At 32.8% G+C, this 18,881-nt stretch overlaps 1 protein-coding gene across 7 annotated transcripts in view; it reads left to right on the plus strand.

Annotated features, from left to right (window-relative positions):
- PCDH11X (protocadherin 11 X-linked) overlaps nucleotides 1–18,881 on the plus strand; it is a gene marked incomplete at both ends in the record, with an annotated part of 600,787 nt that overhangs the window by 289,243 nt on the left and 292,663 nt on the right. For 2 of the 7 annotated variants that reach the window (XM_080719418.1, XM_080719419.1), the window contains one exon: nucleotides 12,865–12,894. The exons of 4 other annotated variants lie outside the window; for them this stretch is intronic. In XM_080719418.1, the coding sequence (XP_080575544.1) occupies nucleotides 12,865–12,894 (30 nt within the window). Of the gene's footprint in view, nucleotides 1–12,849; nucleotides 12,895–18,881 lie in introns of all 7 variants that reach the window. One more of the 7 variants, XM_080719417.1, reaches the window with a different exon arrangement.

Raw genomic sequence — 18,881 nt, forward strand, 5'->3', positions numbered from 1 at the left:
TGTGCTCTAAATTGTTTCTGTGTACCCTGAGTTTGGCACTAACAGATGCTTTGTTTAAACTTATCGATAAAAGAGACTTCTGTAAGACTTGTAGAAGTAGGGAGGAAGGTCTCTGCTCTTCTTCCCAGCTACTTCTAAATAAATTCAAATTCATTTATGACTCTGAGTCTTCATATAAGGACACAAATAAGCCTAACGTGTGGGAAGGAAGAAGAGGCTGACACCGGTTCCATCATCAGAATAATCTCTCCCATTGTCCTTTTATAACCATACTCATTTCCTTCCTACTCTCCCTCTTCATGCCTATCGTCTGGCAACCAACTGCTAATCTTTCTTCAGTATGCGCAATTTTCATGTTTTAAGAATAAAATCGTATAGTATAGAACTTGTGGGATTGGATTTTCACTCAGTATAATTATCTGGAGATTCATGCAAGTTTTCATGCCAATCAATTGTTCATTCCTTTTCATTGCTGGGTAATATTCCATGATATACCTTCACCACAAATTGCCTAATCATTCATCTGTTGAAGAGCACCTGTGTTATTTTCTCATTTTGAATATTATGAACAAAGCTATAAACATTTCAGTTATCATTTGTGTGAAAGTAAGTTTAAATTTGTCTGAGATAAGTGTCCAAAAGCAAAGTTTCTTGGTCCCTATATTTAGTTTCAAAATTGCCAAATGATTTTCCAGAGTGTCTATAACATTTTTATTGTCATGAATATTGAATGGATATTTTATTTTCTCTGCCTGTCCAGCATTTGATATTACTCTTTTATTCTTAATTTTAGCATTCTGATAAATACATAGTAATATCTCATTGTGGTTTAAACTCCTACTTCTTTGATGACTTTTTAAATGCAGTACTAGGGATCCAACCCAGAGCCTTAAACATGTATTGTGCCATTGAGCTATACACCCAGACCTAACTATGGTTTAGTTTTATTTTTTATTTTTATTTTTGGTACTGAGGATGGAACCCAGGGGCATTCTACCTCTGAGCTATACCCCCAGGCCTAGTTTTATTCTTTATTTTGAAAACTGGTCTCACTGAGTTGCAAAGGGCCTCACTAAGTAAGTAGCTGAGGCTGCCCACGAACCATAATCCTCCTGTCTCAGCCTCCCGAATGCTGGGATTGCAAGCCTACACCATCATGCCTGGCTCTAACTATGCTTGCATGTGTGTACTTGCCTCCTGTATATCATCTTTGGTGAAACTGTAGTTTATATATTTCATTATTAGATTTTATCTATCCCCATATAAATATATGTGCTTTGATGTGTATACCTATATCACTATATCATTGTCTCTGGAGCATTATAATAATATTATATTATAAATTTCTTGCTTTTTATATATATAAATATAATTGAATCTTTCTTTTATTTTTATTGGTGCCTTGTAGTCACACATCACTCATTTAGCCCTTCCCCATTTCCTCCCCCTCCCTCCTTCTCATGTTTGGCTTAGTGATTGACTTTGATATGTTTGTGAATGTACATCATGGACATTAGAGAATTTCCCTCTTCCCTCTCCTATCCTCCTCAGTTAGTTCATCTTGTTTACTCATCTATGGTTTCTCCTTCTTTGGCTAGAGTTCTTCCTATGACCCTTTTTCTCCCTAGATTCCCCACATATTAGTGAGAGCATCTGATTTCTTATTTTTGTGATTCACTAATCTCATTTAGCATAACATTCTCCAGTTCCAACTATTTCCCTGAAAGTGACATCATTTTATGATGTAATTGAGTTTTTTTTTTGATGGCTGAGTAAAATTCCATTGTGTACATATCCCACAGGTTTGTAATCCATTCATCTGTTGATGGATATCTTGGCTGGTTCCATAGTTTGGCTATGACGAATTGTGCAGCTATGAACATAGATACACATGCATTAGTTTGGTAGTTTGGTTTCTTTTCTTTTGGGTAGATACCCAACAGTGGTATTGCTGGATCAAATGGTAGATTTGTTCCCATTCTTCTGAGGATCCTCCATACTGTTTTCCAAAGTGGTTGCACTAATTTGCAATCCCACCAACAATGTTTTAGAGTTCCCTCTTCTCCACATCCTTGCCAGCATCTGTTATTGTTCGTGTTTTGAATGATTGCCATTCGAGTTGGAGTTAGGTGAAATCTCAGGGTGGTTTTGATTTGCATCTCTCTGATTGCCAATGATGCTGAGCATATTTTCATGCATATATTGGCCATTTGAATTTCTTCTTTCATGAAGTGTCTATTTAGTTTACTTGCCCATTTTTGATTGGGTTGTTTGTTTTCTTAGTGCAGAGTTTGAGTAATCTGTATATTCTAGATTTTAATTCTCTATTGGAAGAATAATTTGCAAAAATTTTATCCCATTTTGTGAGCTCTCTGTTGGGGTTCTTGATAGTTTCTTCTGCAGTATAGAAGCTCTTCAGTTTAATGCAATTCCCCATATCTATCCTCCTCTTAATTCTTTGTGCTTTATATAATTGAACTTTTCTAAACTCACTTTTTAGTTTGGGAAAGTTTTCTGTTCATTTTTTATATATAATATATATTATATCCAATTATATATAATTGGATAATGTACAAAAATAGTCTTATTTCTCCTTTTTACTTCATTTATTTTTTACTTTATTTACTTTGCTTAATGCAGGGCTATAACTTTTGGTATTATATTAAGTAAATATGTCAAAAACTATATCCTTGCCTTGTTCTTAATTATAGGAATACTGCATTCAGTCTTTCTTCATTAAATATGTTAGGTGTCTATTTTTCATAGTGAATGGTGTCATAAGGTTGTGAAAGAAAAACAAAATGGTCTTCATGACCCCAAGGGCAAGTTTGACCTTCATCTAAATTAAACCAGATTTCATTAGAGCATTTTTAATGATATCCTGGTTTATTATATCAAAGGTTATTTCTATATTCCATTTTTAGTTTTTCTATCTATCTGTACAGTCCTGGCTATACAATATTTTGCTTTTTCCTATTTTTTTAGCTTGCAATAATTCAAGTGATGAATATGAATAATGGGTAGCAATTATAATTTCTTTATTCACTTAATAAATTGGGTCCAGGGCTCAGGTGAAGCATTATATGTATATCCAAAGAAATTATACTGAATTTTTTAATCACTGTATCCTTAGTGCTGACAATGCCTCTTTCTAATAATAGATCTAATCATTTTAAGATGAGCCACAATTAGAATGAATATGATGAAAAGCTCATCATCTGGGTCAAGATTCCGATCCCATGAGCCTAAGATAGAAACCTCTGTTTCACTGCTGATTTAACATTAAGGTCCACGTATTGAGTCTTGTGACTCTTTGAGATTTATAAATGTTTAAAGCCTCCTAATAAACTTTTTTTTTTGCTTTTAGACCATAGCCACTGGCTGAATAAAATGTTTGATTTTTAAAAACATATTTTATGTGCTTCAGGCAAACTAGATCAGTATTATACAGTTGTCTATAATTCATTTTCATGAGGCAGTGATTCACTTGGGACTCAAAAGCAAAGGTTTTCCTACTCCCAGCCTTTTATTACCACCTGAGGAGTTTTCACACATATCAGCAATTAATTGATAATTGCCTAAGTATTATTTTAGTAGCTGACTTGCTCAGTGCATTGTAAGATACAGCCTTTTTAATTATAGTAGTTTCAAGGTTTCATACAGTATATCCTTAAAATCATCATGATGATAAAAATAATACCTAGTATGTTTTTATTTTGTAGAAGACAGTGTGTTAAGTGCTTTACTATATTAACTTAGCTGTGTCTTCCAGCCACTTGCTCATGTAGTTATAATAATTATCATTTTGTTTTCAGATGGACAGATTTGAGCAGAGTGAAGTGGTTAAGTGATTTACCCAAGGTTGTGGAGTTATTCCTGGTGAACTAAGGTTTGAGCCAGACAGTCTACTTTTAGAGCCTGAGATCTTAAGTGGAATGCCTGTTACACTGGAGATGCTTAATAAATATTGTTGATTGGTAAAATCCCATAGTGAAATCTCCCCCCAAATTACAACTCTTTTATTCATCCAAAAATAGCAATGATAAATAACCAATAATAAAAATAAAACTGCCCTGAATACAGAGTTCTGCTAAGAATAAACTCAGCCAGAGAGATAAATGGAACCATTGGCTGTTTTATGTTGAATTGGAAGCTGAAAATAACAACTTCAATATGGTAAATTGGAAAAAAAAATCTGCATGATAGTTTCACAAAGCAGTAAAATATGTACACGCTTAAAATATTTTAGATACTTTAAGAGCTAAATACTGGGAAGAGCCTGAGGCAGATGAGCCTCTACGGGAATGAAATACCTTTTTAAATAAAGCTCAGACCCTATCTTATGCAATTTTAATGCAAGCCTTTGATAATTCAGGACTTCATGGATCACTCAGAAAGAGTGCTTTTATTTCTGTCTTTTAGAAAACAGTCAGCATTACAGATCTTAGAGTCGGGTTGTGCTAAATATTAAGTTGTGCTTTTAATTAATGTGCATTTTTTGTTAGGCTGTAAACTAAATATTTTAAATCATTATTTGAAAAATAAAATTATGTAACTGTAGCTCTATTAATGTAAAAAAACTGCTAAATATTTTGACATCACACATGTTTTAAATATCAATACTCTGGCCTCTCTTCCTTTATGGAGACTTTAATCTCTGTTGGAGAATGATAAGTCTACCTTGATAATCACTTACTTGAGCTTAGTGAATGAACAAATGAATGGACACTAGCCTGAGAAACTAATGTGTTTCAAATGGTATGGCAGATAAAAATTCATTCAAGATGGTAGATTTTCCAGCTTCAGCAAACTGGACACCCCTTCTTGCCTGAAGGGAAGAGAAATTGTTGATCCTTGACCTTTTCTCCACACATTCTTTCATATAACGTGTTTCAAGCTGGGCAGAGAAGTAAAATAATTGAATTGGAAATTTGGCCAATTGTTGTCTACATTAGAAAATAAGTTGATTAATACCAAGGCTACTTGTTAAAAAGCTAGCTCTGTTACTTACATATGTAAAAATAGTGAATATTCTAATGGCTAATATAAAGGTAAATGCAAACTTTTGAGAAAAAATTAACTTAGAGAATTCCATTAGATAAGTACAAATGCATTTTATTAAGATTAAAATCAAGTAGATGCTACCTTCCAGAAGCATAGCTTAATATTCTTTATCAAAGATAATCATTTAGTTCATAAACAAAGTTCTGTCTGAAGATTATTTAATTTTCATAATTTTCATCTATTCACAAATTCCCATACATATTTGAAATGTTATACATCTTGTCACTTGTCTATTAGGCCAAGTAGGACATTAACACCCAGTGGATTATATTTAGGTCTCAGTTGTATAGCAGGCCATGGTGAAAATATATTTAGATCCTTATTTACATTTTATTTGATTTTGGCAAATAACAGAAATCTTCATACCGTAGTTTTCACAAATATAAGTATAGGATGATGTTTACTATGATGAAACATTTAAGGGTTAATTTACACGATGTATATAAAATGCCAAACACTGTCTGATAGAGACATTTGAGAATAGTAATTGTAAAAATAATTTTGGAGCTGGGCCTGGTGGTGTACACTTGTAATCCCAGCATTCGGGAGGCTGAGACTGGAGGATAGTGGTTCAAGGACAGCCTCAGCTACCTAGTGAGATCTGATTTCAAAATAAAGAATAAAAAATAGGGCAGGGCATGTAGCTCGGAGGTTGAATGCCCCTGGGTTCCATCCCCAGACCCGCAAAAATAATAATAATAATAATAATAATAATAATAATAATAATTTTAGAAGGAGAAGAAAGAAAAGAGTAATAAGGAGAAAAAGGATATTAGTTGACATTCAAAATAACCTCTAACAATAGAAGGGATATGGGTTGTTATTGCTATGCCAATTTTACAGATTAATCAACTGAGATTCAAAGAGAATAAGGTATTTACTCAGTACCACACAGCTGTTTGCTCCCTTGTGGTATGAGAAATTTCCTCATCTGTCCATTGTTTCATTCAAAATGTTATATTGTAATTCTCTATTTCACTGTCTGGTTTTCTTATTAAACTGTGATTTTTTAGGGCCTTATTGTCTAAGACTCATTCTATACATAATACCAAATGACTTTTGCTAAGTGTTTCGCAAAGGAATGAGTGATATGTGACTACAATCTATTTCTGGTTATTCAAATATGGATAATTTTCCATGTACTATCCCTAATTATTCATCCCAATCATCCAGAAACTTACATTACTTAGAATGAAGTGATTCAAGAAGGTAATGATTTTTTTTACCTAGTAAATAAGCCAGACACAACACTAGAATACTAGCAGGAAGTAAGGACAATTATAAATTCTAAGTCTATGATAGTGAGAAGGTAGTAAATTAAAACTGGAGCTATAGCAATAAATTACAATAAATCTATGTATAATCTATGTTGAAGTTACTATCAACAATTTGTGTACTCATTTAGCCCTTCTCCAAAACCATGAGTCATAAGTGATTCCCAGATCAATGGGTGATGTGTGCATGTATGCCTCTGCCATTTTGTACTCCATTATGATGTATGACTATATTGCACTAATAAAAAAATCTGTATACTCAACTAGTAGTTATATACAGCGACCATATTAGCAGCTGGATTTCAGTTGAGACCCATGCTAATAATCTAGTAGTAGTATTTGAAAATAACCTTTGTTTGTCCTGTAGTTGAAGAGTTGAATTTTTAACTTTGTATTTCTATTATTTAATTATATTTTCTATTATTATATTTTGCCTATAATTTTACTATATTATTTTGTTATTTAATTGTAGAGACACTTTGTCACACTTTCTTCTAGTATGGAAACTATGAATTCACAGAAGTCAGCAATTTGGTAGCGATTGCATTTTTTAAAAAGGCATTTCTTCTCATAAATAAGACAGATCATTTGTATTCTGTCTTTTTTTCCCCTCATAATCCCTTTATTGCTTTGATGTTTGTTTTCCAAACATCTACAAGCTTTATGAGATACAATGCTACATCCTCAGTCAGATTTTCATGTTGCACAAGAATGACATGTTAAAGATTATCTGTAATTTAAAGTCATATTAGAGACAACTGCAAATATCTTTGGCAGCAAACAAACAGAGGCATCTTTATGCAAAATTCAAACAATTAAAAATGAAACATTGTTTCAACTGACATGCAATATTTTCTGCAGATATGTCTGTCACATTGCTTTTGTTACTGTCAGAGTTTAAGAATTTTTCAGGGCAAAAGTATGGTTTTGAATAAGCCAAAAGGATTATGTGAGAAAACGGTACAGTTGTATTGGAGTTCAACCATAACTCCTTAAAAAAAAGCTGAGAATTTATCACCCATAATATTTGGTTCCTAGGTTCTGGAGAATATTTTGTGTTTGCATAACTTTATTAGATTGAATATAGAATTTATTTTGAATAAAGCAGATTATTTTCCCTTTGGTTTTATTTTATTCTGGTACTTTCTATCATCTCTGCATACTCCAAAGAACGAAGTCCATGAAAAAATCATTTCAATCACATTTAATATAGTACTCTTGAGTCCCTTAATCTTTGCCAAAGTGTCTTTATTGAATAATCTGTCTCTTCTTCCAACTGTCCTTTCCTTCGGAGTTTAGCTATGATGTATTGTGGTTTGGATTTAATACTATGATTTTAAAAGAGCCTTTTGCTTTAACAGAGAGGATTTTTTATTTAAAATATGTATATCAGATGATGAGTGTCTCATATCAAAAAACAGATGACTTTTCAATTCTTTGAAGGGATGAGTCCAGCCATTTGTTCACTGGTGTCTTTTTACCATGGGATATTTTATTCAGCTTAGATAGTAGAACAGTTATTCTTCACAATCTAATAATATAACTAAACCAATTTTAGATGTCAGTATACAGTCTTTAAAATATTTAGGCAGAAGTGGTCCTTAATTATAAAGTTAACAAATTAGTAATCTGTTGCCAACTTGGTGATGATATATATAATTAGAATATACTTGCACTACTGGAGGGAATGGAGAATGGAGAAGTTTCTTCAGAAAACAACTTGGAAGTTTCTCAAGCAATTAAACATATGACCCACAGTTCCACTCCAAAGTACATACCTTTGAGAAATAAAAACATATGTTCCCATAAAAACTTTCTCATGAATGTTTATAGCATCATAATTCATAAGAGCCTAAATGTGCCAGCAAACCAAATGTTCACCAATGAATGAATGTTTAAACAAAATGTGGTATTTACAATGCAACATTAATTGACCATAAAAAGGAATAAATTACTAAGACATGCTATACCATGAACCTTAAGAAAATTATTCTATTGTGATTGAATCCAGTCAAAAAAGGCCATGTTTTATATTATTCCATTTGTAAGTCCAGAACAGGGAAATTGATAGAAACAGAAAAAATATTATTGGTTGTGTAAGGCTGAAAGGGGAATAGGAACATAAAGGATAGAAGTTAAAGAATCTGAGGTTTCTTTTGAGTGATGAGAATATTCTAAACTTGGCTGCAGTTAGGGTTACACGTATCCACATATTCTAAAAATGTTGACTTGATCATTTAAATGGGCATGTTATATGGTATATAAATTACATGTCAGTAAAGAGGATTAATTAATTCCCACTAATAGTGGCTAGCACAGGTATGACTCTAGTTAATGGCAGATAAAGTTTGAAGCAGTCAGTTTGCTCATTTAAACCTCCTTATAGTTATTATGAAGTAGAAACTCTTTCTGTTACATTCCACACACGATGAAACTAAGGTAAAAGGACAAAAAGAAATATGCCTGGGGTAACATAGTAAGTGGTAAAGCCATCAATTGAACCCACTCAGTATGACTCCAAAGTTTATGCTCTTGACCACTATTTATAATTAATTCTTAAATACTGGATCAAATTATGGTCACAAAATTAGAGGGCAGAGGACCATAGATTCTTTAATTCGGTCTATAAGTATTTATTGAAGATTTTTTGTGCCAGGCAAATTGTTAAGCATTGAGAATATAGCTTTATTATAAAATCTAAAATCAAGCCTGCTGCCATGTACCTTGCCATTCAAGCTCCGTTCCTCACAAGTAGAAAACTAAGTAAGGTTTGTAAATCCTTTGTTCCACACTATTCTCATCTGTGAAATGGGAATGATGATTTACTCACACAGTAATTGAAAGTTGATGATGGCAGTGATGATGATGCTTGTAGTATTCTTCTGTAACTGATGTGACCACTGTCACCATCATTATCATCAATGAATGTAGTTAATGTCCTGGATTTGTATAAGAGGGAAATATATAATCTTTCAAAGTTTTGTTGAAGAAGAACAAACAGGTACTTATTCAACCAGGACTGAATTCTGAGTTTTTTTTCAATCTTTACATTATCTTTACTGTTTTATAGATAGTGTCTATGCAATCTTTCTGCCCGACTCAAATTTAGAAAAACATAACAAAATAAGGCAATGGAAATTTTTAGATATGGTTTGATGAATAGGTTCTCTTAAAATGGTAGTTTACATCTTATAAAGGAGATAATAAGTAAACATCTTGAGAAGGAGTTAAGCTTATTTTTCATATTATTAGTACCTTTATTTTTAAAGCCACCAACCCCCTAAGTAGATTACTGAATAGAATTCTAAAATATAATGCTACTTGTTTAAGTCTAACAAAACTAAGCAAACTTGGCCTTAGAAGTTACGTAAATTTAAATCAAGTAAAATTAATTCAACGTGGTACTGTAATCAGAATATTAATATTTTAAATAATATTTAATAATGTTTAAAATTAATATCTGAAAATATTGATTATTTAAATATTTTAATAATATTTAATGCTATTTTTCTTTAGTAATACATCTAGACACTTAATGTTCAAATGCATATTAGAAGAAGGTAGATCACACCTGACTTTATGGGCTTCTGATTTGTTATGTTATAAACAGATACACACAAAGAGATAAAAAACTTCCATTCCCTACTTTATCCATCCATTAGACAAACATTTATTAAGGATATATTAAATATTCACAGAAATACACATTTCCATATTGATAATGACATTTAGAAATAATACCAGCAGCAGCATCGAGACTAAGTGACTAACTCTATTTGAAATAGCAGGAAATACTAGAAAAGCATAAAGTGATAACCCTCTAGGAGATGCAATTTCCTAGATTTTCAGTGTAAAATGAGATTCAATCTCTAAGAAAAATTATCTAAATCAAAGATTTATCCAGAGTCAGGCATGGTGGAATATGCTTGTAATCCCATTACTTGGGAGGCTAAGACAGGCGAATTCTAGGTTCAAGGCCAGCCTTAGATAATTTGGTCCTCCACAACTTAGTGAGACCCTGTTTCAAAATAAAGAATTAAAAATAGGGCTGGGGGTTTGCAGGGAGGTAGAATCCCCTGGGTTTGATTGCCAGTACTAAAAACAAAACGATACCATCGTTAGCTAGCCCTGCCAGTCCTACAGAAGAGTATCAGTGTCATTTTGATGTGTTCTCAGTTAAGTCTTGAAGATCACCGGACAATTCAAATTGGTATTGTACATAACCCAGTGGATAAATATTTAATGATGATTGTGCCAGATTGCAGTCATCTTTTAAAGTAGATCTGCTCATCAAGTGCATAGTATTCTGTGTATGATTTTTTTTTCTATTTTGTTTCTAATTTGCAGTAAAGGTAGTGATTCAAAATAAGCTCTAGTGTCTGCTCTTCAGTAAGGTTTTCTCTCCTTATGACAACTGTTTGCGCAGAAGTAGATTCCAGGATTTCTGACTTCAGTTTTACAGTCTTGCTTCTTTAGGTCTTGATGGTCAATAATTCCTAATGCTTGTTATATTCAGAAAAACAGCTACTGTGTAAACAGCAGCCATGCCCAGAAATGTCCTACTTGAAGCCACAGTTAGAGAATAGCTACAATTTATATAGCTATGTAAGCAAAAAAGAAGAAAAGTTGTGAACCTGGTGATGGGAAAAAGGATTTGGGATAGTGCATATATGTCACAATAGCAATACTCTTTTGAGTTATGAATCTTATCATTGATTTTTTAATTTTGAATTTTTTATTGGTGCACTGTAGTCATACATCTTAATGGGGTACAAGATGGTGGAGGCATACATGCACACATCACTCATTGAGCCCTTCCCCAATTCCCACCCCATTTCTTCCCCCTCCCTCCTTCTCATGTTTGGCTGATTACTGATTGACTTTGATATATTAGTGAACGTGCATCATATACATTAGGGAATTTCTCTCTTCTCCCAAACAACCCAATCAAAAAAAGGGCAAGTGAACTAAATAGACACTTCACAAAAGAAGCTCAAATGGCCAATAAGTGCACTTTTAAAATAGGCTTAAAATTTTAAGATTTTGTGTCTGTGTGATTTTTTTTCTTTTGAAAATTAAAAAAATCTGTTTTTAAGGATTATAGTTCATAATAGAGATGAAATTACTGATTATTTAAAGGTATTAATATTGAAGGATCCTTTATTGGAAGAAAATACTCATTATCTGCAGACTATGTTTTCACAGAAAAAAAAAGAATTTTAACATGAAGCACTGATGGTTTAATTTAATCAGCATAGATGGACGCTATGAATACCTTAAGCTTAAAATAAATACAGGAAGTAAAAGAAAAAAAGAGTATACTTTTGTTTTCTTCAATAATGTTAGTGAGGCTATATCTGGGTACCTACCTCAATTGCAATTTTGGAAGCTCAAGTTATATTAACATTTCAGAAAAAATATATACCCACCCCATCTGGTATTTGGAGAAAAATACAGAGTACTTTTCCTCTTATTATGCTTATATTTTTATTTAGTTTTATTTCAGAATAAATTCTATCTACCTTCCTAATTTTCTGTGATTCTTTGTATTCAAAATGGCTCTAGAGAACTTTTGCATTGCTGTGAAAAGAACAAAGAACCTAGGCCAAAAATTGAGGCAAAAGCAGTTTGGTGAACAGTGTTAGTTATAAATATAGACATTTTTCCTACCTATGCTGTATTGTCATTCTCTACAAACGAGACTATATCTACATGGTCAAGTAACCTAAATGTTTTTTGACTCATAAAACATAGATTAATGGTCATTGGGAAGAAGAGTCTTAAAATGAACAAAATGACTTCACCCGGATTGTTTTAGAAAGAATTCGGTTAAACATAGTTGAGGGCTGGGATGTAGCTCAGTGGCAAAGCGCCTGCTTTGCAAGTGTGGTGCTCTGGGTTCGATCCCCGGTTCCAAAAAAGACAAGAAGAAGAACCCCTTTAAAAATAAACACAGTTGAATTAATATCTCTCTTAGAATTATAAAATAATTGATTTGTCATTTTTAGAGATAGTATTTTGGGGTAGTATATAAATGTATTACATTTGCTTCCAAGTTTCCAACCTGCCTAGTTCTTGTTTTAATTAAGAAATGTGTTCATGCTTGAAATAAGGGCCCATTCATTTAAAAATAGATGAGAAATAAGTGACATAATAAGATAATATATAATTGAAAGGGTACTTTTGTTTGGTGAATGTCTGTGTCGAATAAGAATATAACAACGTTTTATGCAAATCAAAATTTTTATATGGGCTTTTCATATTGCAATTTGCAATGCAATATGAGAAAACAATTACTAATTTAGAGTGCTGTTATATCCCTTTGCTAAAATCGCTAAAGAATATAACAAATGAAAACAGTTATAACAGAATGAAATTGTGTTACTAATGCAAAGGGATTCTTGACATGCTTTTTTAAAAAAAATTGTATTTGTAGAACCAGATTTAAGCTGATTTTTGTTTTTGTTTGTTTTTGTTTGTTTGTTTGTTTGTTTGTTTCCCTTGCCTCCAATTTGTCCTCAATCAGCGGAAATCTGAGGGGAAAAAGGCAGGAAAGGTAAGATGGTTAATTTCCAAGAAAATTGATTTCAAAATATGTTGTACTATTTTTTTTTTTTTTTGTAAACTCCTGAAGCTCCAGTAGTTACTCCATGGAGTTAAAACTGTGAGTATTTAAGATGACATATGTTGTGGTTCTGTCTTAAAAGAGATTCAAGCTGAGCTGTCCTCATATTTTGTACCATTTACACAGTCCTGGAAGCAATTTTCAAGTTTTATTTTATTTTATTTTTTGCCAATATTTTCTTTTCCCACTGTGCCAACACAACATATTGTTGACAGCATCACTTTGTGAATCTTCTGGTAATACATTGGTTTTATGATAAATTTGAGCAATAAAAAAGAAACCATTTTGGTGACAGTATACGTTTTAACAGTGACAGCAAAAAGTTAGGGAATGTGAACCATGAAAATTTCTGACAGTATCATAGAGAAGAATACCCAAACTAAATAAAACATGTTTAATCTGAAAAATGATATTCTTTGAGAAGCTGAGATTTAGAACATAATCTTTCAAAGTGAAAAATTTAAGTTCTGCTCAAATATATATGGTAGTTGTCTTTGAGAAAAAATATTTTCTACTGTTAAAAATACACTAGCTCTCAGGGCATCGTGGTTCACACTTGTACTCTCAGTACTTGGGAGGCTGAGACAGGAGCATCACAGATTTACAGCCAGCCTCAACAACTTAATGAGGCCTTCCCCAACTTAATAAGATACTGTTTCAAAAAATAAATAAATAAATAAATAATAGGGCTCAGAGGTAGAAGGCCCCTGGGTTTAATCCCCAGTACTGCAAAAACAAAATCAATATCTCATACATAATATTAAATTCTAATTATCTTCCTATTTAACTTGCACCACCACTAATATTAAACATGTTTTCAATTGTTTACTGTTATTTTCCCATAGAGTATGCCTTGCTTTCCCTACCATGTTTTGAGTTTGAAAGAAGTAACTTTTCTTGTAGATTCTTATAAAAGTTATTTTGGAAATTAAATTTCAAAAGTCTTGAAATGATCCTTATTAGTAATAAAATGTCACCATTATGTTTCTAGCTTAAATGTGTGTACTCTTTAAGATAAATTTCCTATTCCAGTTTGATAGGACAAATTTGATATTTGGCAAAAATTTGCAAGTGGTTGCTCTAGGCTATGCTAGAGAGTAATCTTTTAGCCATACATGTCTTTATCAAGTGAGAAAGTACCTCTAAGTGGAGTTGGAATAAATGTCACAATAAATTTGGAATGTTTGAGAGATAAAATAACAGCGTCTGAGTGTTAAATTGATAAAATTTTTTGAGAATTATAAAATGCCTCTCTAAATTAGATTTAGTAACAAACACTGTGACCTTGGAGGAAATTTTTGGAAGTTAGCTCCTCCCAGAAAAAAAAGTTCCTGCAAGAGTTTTTCAATTAAAAGCAAGAAAACAAGGTTAGTAAAATGTCGCTGTGTAATTATGTGTGTATACATATATATGTGTGAATATATTTATATGTATATATGAATATGCATATATAGAAAGAGAAAGAGGAAGATACAAGTTTTACAAATTATTTATGTTCTAACATTCTCAATAATCCTGGTAAATTTTGAAATTGACCCATTGATCAATAGCTTAAAAGTTAAAAATCTGAAGCACAGAAATGTTGGCAAATTTTATCTAGCAAATTGACTCTGTAAATAGGATCTTTTCTTTGTTTTTTTTAAGTGAGAAGCTCTGTATATAGCACTCTGGAATGTACCCATCCATGTTTCAGTTCAGAAAACATCTAGGTCATGATATTTCAATATGAAATAGTAGATTAAAAATATCAATATAATCATAATGTGAATACCAATAAAATGAGGGTTTTGGGGGGGAGGATTTTTATTTTGTTTTTCAAATTAAAACAAAACTGAATATAGGGAAATATTTTATTGAGAAGAAACACTATTGTATTAGATAGAAGGCTCTTATCTTGGAAATCTACAAAGTCTCAACATCCAAAGAAAAGTCTTTTCTTTAATATGGTTAAGAGGCATAAACATAGGTAAGTAGATGAAGAAGAAGCTGGACTAGGAAGAGGAACGGCCATTGTGGTTCAGTAGGAAGTGTTATGCTGTGGTCCCAGGAGAAGCCGAGGACAGAGATACATTACAGTTTGTCAGTTCCTGCTCAGGTTTTGAGCCAAGCAAAGTTCAGGAGTCTAAAAGGAGATAAACCAGACTGAAGTTTGTTCAAACATAGCAAAAGATTAAAAATGTGGCAATTGTGAGCATTTGACCTCTTTTCTCATTAGCTTTCTATAGCGAAATAAGCATAATATATAAGAAAATAACCTAATAATGTTATGCTGACTCAGTTACAAGCACTGTATGTATGTACATATGTGTGCATATATACACATGTATGTATATACCGTGTACATAGAAATAAATATCAGTGTGTGGCATATATGTACATACATATTTAATCCTCACGGTGACCTATAAGATCATTTACATGAACAAAAAGTGGTGTATAGAGCTTAAGTGACCAGCTTACAAGGAGAAGATCCATGGTTTGACCTCAAGTAGTCTGTGTCCAGAATATTATTTTTTTTAAAAGGGAATAGACCCAAACTACAGATTATAAAACAAATACTACTTTTACCAGAAAATAATTGTATTTTTGTGATAATCCTTGATATATTTAATGTTATAGGGTACAAGAAAAGTTTTCCAAAGAGTAATTTGTTAAGAATGCATTTATGTCAACTCTAATGATGCTGCAGTGTGTAGCAGTTTCCCACCTGTCTATACACATCTCACAGCCAGCCGGATAGAGGAGGGTTAACATGCACCATGGAGATTAGGTCTCTGATGCCCTTTGTTTTTGGGTCATTGCATTAATGTATACCTTTTGAAGGGTATTTTGGATATTAAATTCAAGAAGCTATAAACTTAAATATATTAAGTGTCAGAATGTTCATTATCTTTGGATTTATTGCAAATGTTTCTATAAAAAGTTGAATTAATCTCTTGAACCCCTGAACTTCCCCTATTCAGTTTTTAATGAATTATAAAATATGGCCTTTATGTTCAATTTAATTCCGATCTTGAATTTGTAAAAATGTAAAGCAGCACATTTCTTAGCTAAAAATATAGTATCTAGATGAATACTTTATTATCTCTTAGATTATAAACATCAAAGGACAAGGAAATTTCTCAATGGCTTCTTTAGATGTAAATTTTAATGACTTCAGAAGCCTCACTAAACAGGACCTATTTATAGATTCCAAATCAGAGACTTGTATTGCAGAAATAGAAGCTTTTTTCTCTACTCTTTTTAAAATGTTATAATTCAGAGAGAATCTAGTGGCATTCAAACAGCTGAATAAAGTCAAATGTCACTCTACCGTTCATTCTTCCACTAGTTGACTCTCAACTTGCTATTAGCTAATGAGGAGGTAAACACATTTCAGCACTTCAGCACCCAGCCACCTGTGACTGAACGGTGTTTAAGAAATACTTATTTTCAACTGAAAAAGAGAAGTACAACTTTTTGAACCCATACAATCGTTTCAAAATGCCCTTGTATAAACACAAACCGGTTTGCAGATTTGATATCTGGGCTTCTTTATTATTTATGATCAACCTGAAAATTTCCAGGTAGAATTTTTTTCTTCAAGGTTCCTCCCATTTTAGGTTAAGCCTGAATCTAAATTGCCCTCAGGGTTTGCACAAATGGCCAGGTTTGTTAAAGAATATGTTCACCAAAGTGCTAAACTGAAGATGGCAGAAACAGAACTGACTGAGATTCTCAAAGGAGTAAGTTTCCCGTTTCTTTATGTATGCCTGAGGTGAGTTTACAAAGTGCTTTCTTTCTAACATAATGGATAAGAGAGAGTAGCTTTAGTCATGATGGAAATAAAAGCCACTCTCTCTTATCAACCTGTCTTCTTCCTAAACCTGTCATTTGTGTAGACATTTGCTCCAAGGTTACATGAAGACAGGGTGGCTGGGCAAGGAGAATATTAAGGAGATTATGTTTTCAAATATCTATTCTTCTGGTGTCTCTAAGATACTTCTTCACTACTCTCATTTTTCAACAATCTTTAAATGTTTGGAAGATAAACCTTCAGAAGTTCTCACAAAGGTCTAATTTAGGAATTTGAATATGGAATGGCACAGTAAGATGAGTCTTTAAAGGTTAAATCAAATTGAAACTAATTCTAATGGCATGCTCCTAAAGATGTGTGTCCACATGTCTTGCTTTGGGTGAAAGATTCTTTTCATATCTTACTATTTGGAACATTATTATCTAGCAAATTCATGAGGCTAAATCTGAAGAAATTATTAATTCTATTACTTCTCTTTCTTTTCCCAGCTTTCTGTATTAGTATTTAGTGTTATTAGTGTTGTGGGCAAATTAAATCACAGGAAGAGCTTTAATTTAGCATTTTCACCTAAGGACACCCATTTAGATTCATTATATATATTCATTATATATATTATATATATTATATATATATATATATATATTCCCTAGAAATGTTTTCTTAGGGACATTGAAATGCTGGTACAGTGAGAGAATTTTGCAGTTTTTAATACCTTATTTTGCCCTGAAATAGATTTTTAATATAACTCAATAGGTAGTGACTGAAAATTTGGTCAGTGACCAAAAGTGATAGGCAATTTGTAGGACATGCTGTTCCATTTGGATTCCCCTTCCATGTTTATTCCGTTTCTATTCAAGACTCATGCCTGCACGTGACATTCAGCGTTATAATGGCCAATATAGCCGTCACCATAGGTTAAAGTTTCCTGTTGCATTTTTGCCTGGCATTACAGTTGATTCTCTGGCGCGGATATATGTACATGTGTGCACCCCTTGGACTTGATTTTCATGCGATTGTTTTATGATTTCAAACAGAATCCCTACTTCGTATTATCGGAACTTTATTATCTATGTCATAATATTCAGTCCGGTTAACGTGAGGTTTACTTTCATTTGATTTTCTAATCACTGAGGTCCTCCCCACTTTATAAATCCCTTCCTGGTTCCACTATTCTCTATGTTGTCATTGTCCTTGGCTTCCTACATTGTCTACGGTGCCAATTTCCAAATGCTGTTTCATTCTTTCTTTTTATGTTTAATTTTTTTTAATTTTTTTTATTGGTGCCTTATATTCATACAACTTATTTGGGTAAAAAAACTTGTGTGTACAAACATGTACTCATCGCTGATTTAACCCCTACCCAATTCCCACTCCATTCCCTCCCCGTCCCTCCCTCCCTTGCTTGGCTTAGTGATTGACTTCGATATGATTCTTCACAGATCACCGAACAGTGTTTTATTTTTAAAAACTCACTAAATTGGACCGAATATTAAGCTTATTACACATTAATGGCATTACAGTTCAGTTGGGCTCCAGGTATTATTCAAAAGTCATTATTTTCTTTCTTATAAGCTTTCTTATCCCATGCCTTGAGTAACTATACAATTTTTCTCAACCAACTTCAACTTTCATCTCCAGCCCTGAATGTTCAGCAGCTTATTTTTATGCTATTATTGGTACAATAGTCTCACATCATAGTGTGGTTGGGCATGACAGGTGCATACGTGCACACAGCACTTGATGGGCTTCCTCTTGGCTCTGTCTCCATTTCGTCCTTTCCTCATACAGGATAGTGAGATATTCTCACATATGTGCATAGTGTCGGTTGAAGTTATTACTTCATTGATCCTCTCTCCCCCACCTCTACTAGACCATCTCCCTGGCTCCAATGGACTTTCTCCTCCATTACCTAAAGACCTTCTGGTATACCAGTTACTCCCTAGGTTGTGATTATGAGAGAAAACATATGACCCTTTGCTTTCTGTGACTGGCTAATCTCACTTCCATATGACTTACTTCTTATGGCTGAGTAATATTCCATTTTGTACATATCCTATACTTTTGTAGACCATTCATCTGTTCATGGACATCTTGGTTGCTGCCATAGTTTGGCAATTGTGAA

The sequence above is a fragment of the Muscardinus avellanarius genome, assembly GCF_963383645.1.
Source record: "Muscardinus avellanarius genome assembly, chromosome: X".
In the NCBI taxonomy this organism is placed as follows: Eukaryota; Metazoa; Chordata; class Mammalia; order Rodentia; family Gliridae; genus Muscardinus; species Muscardinus avellanarius.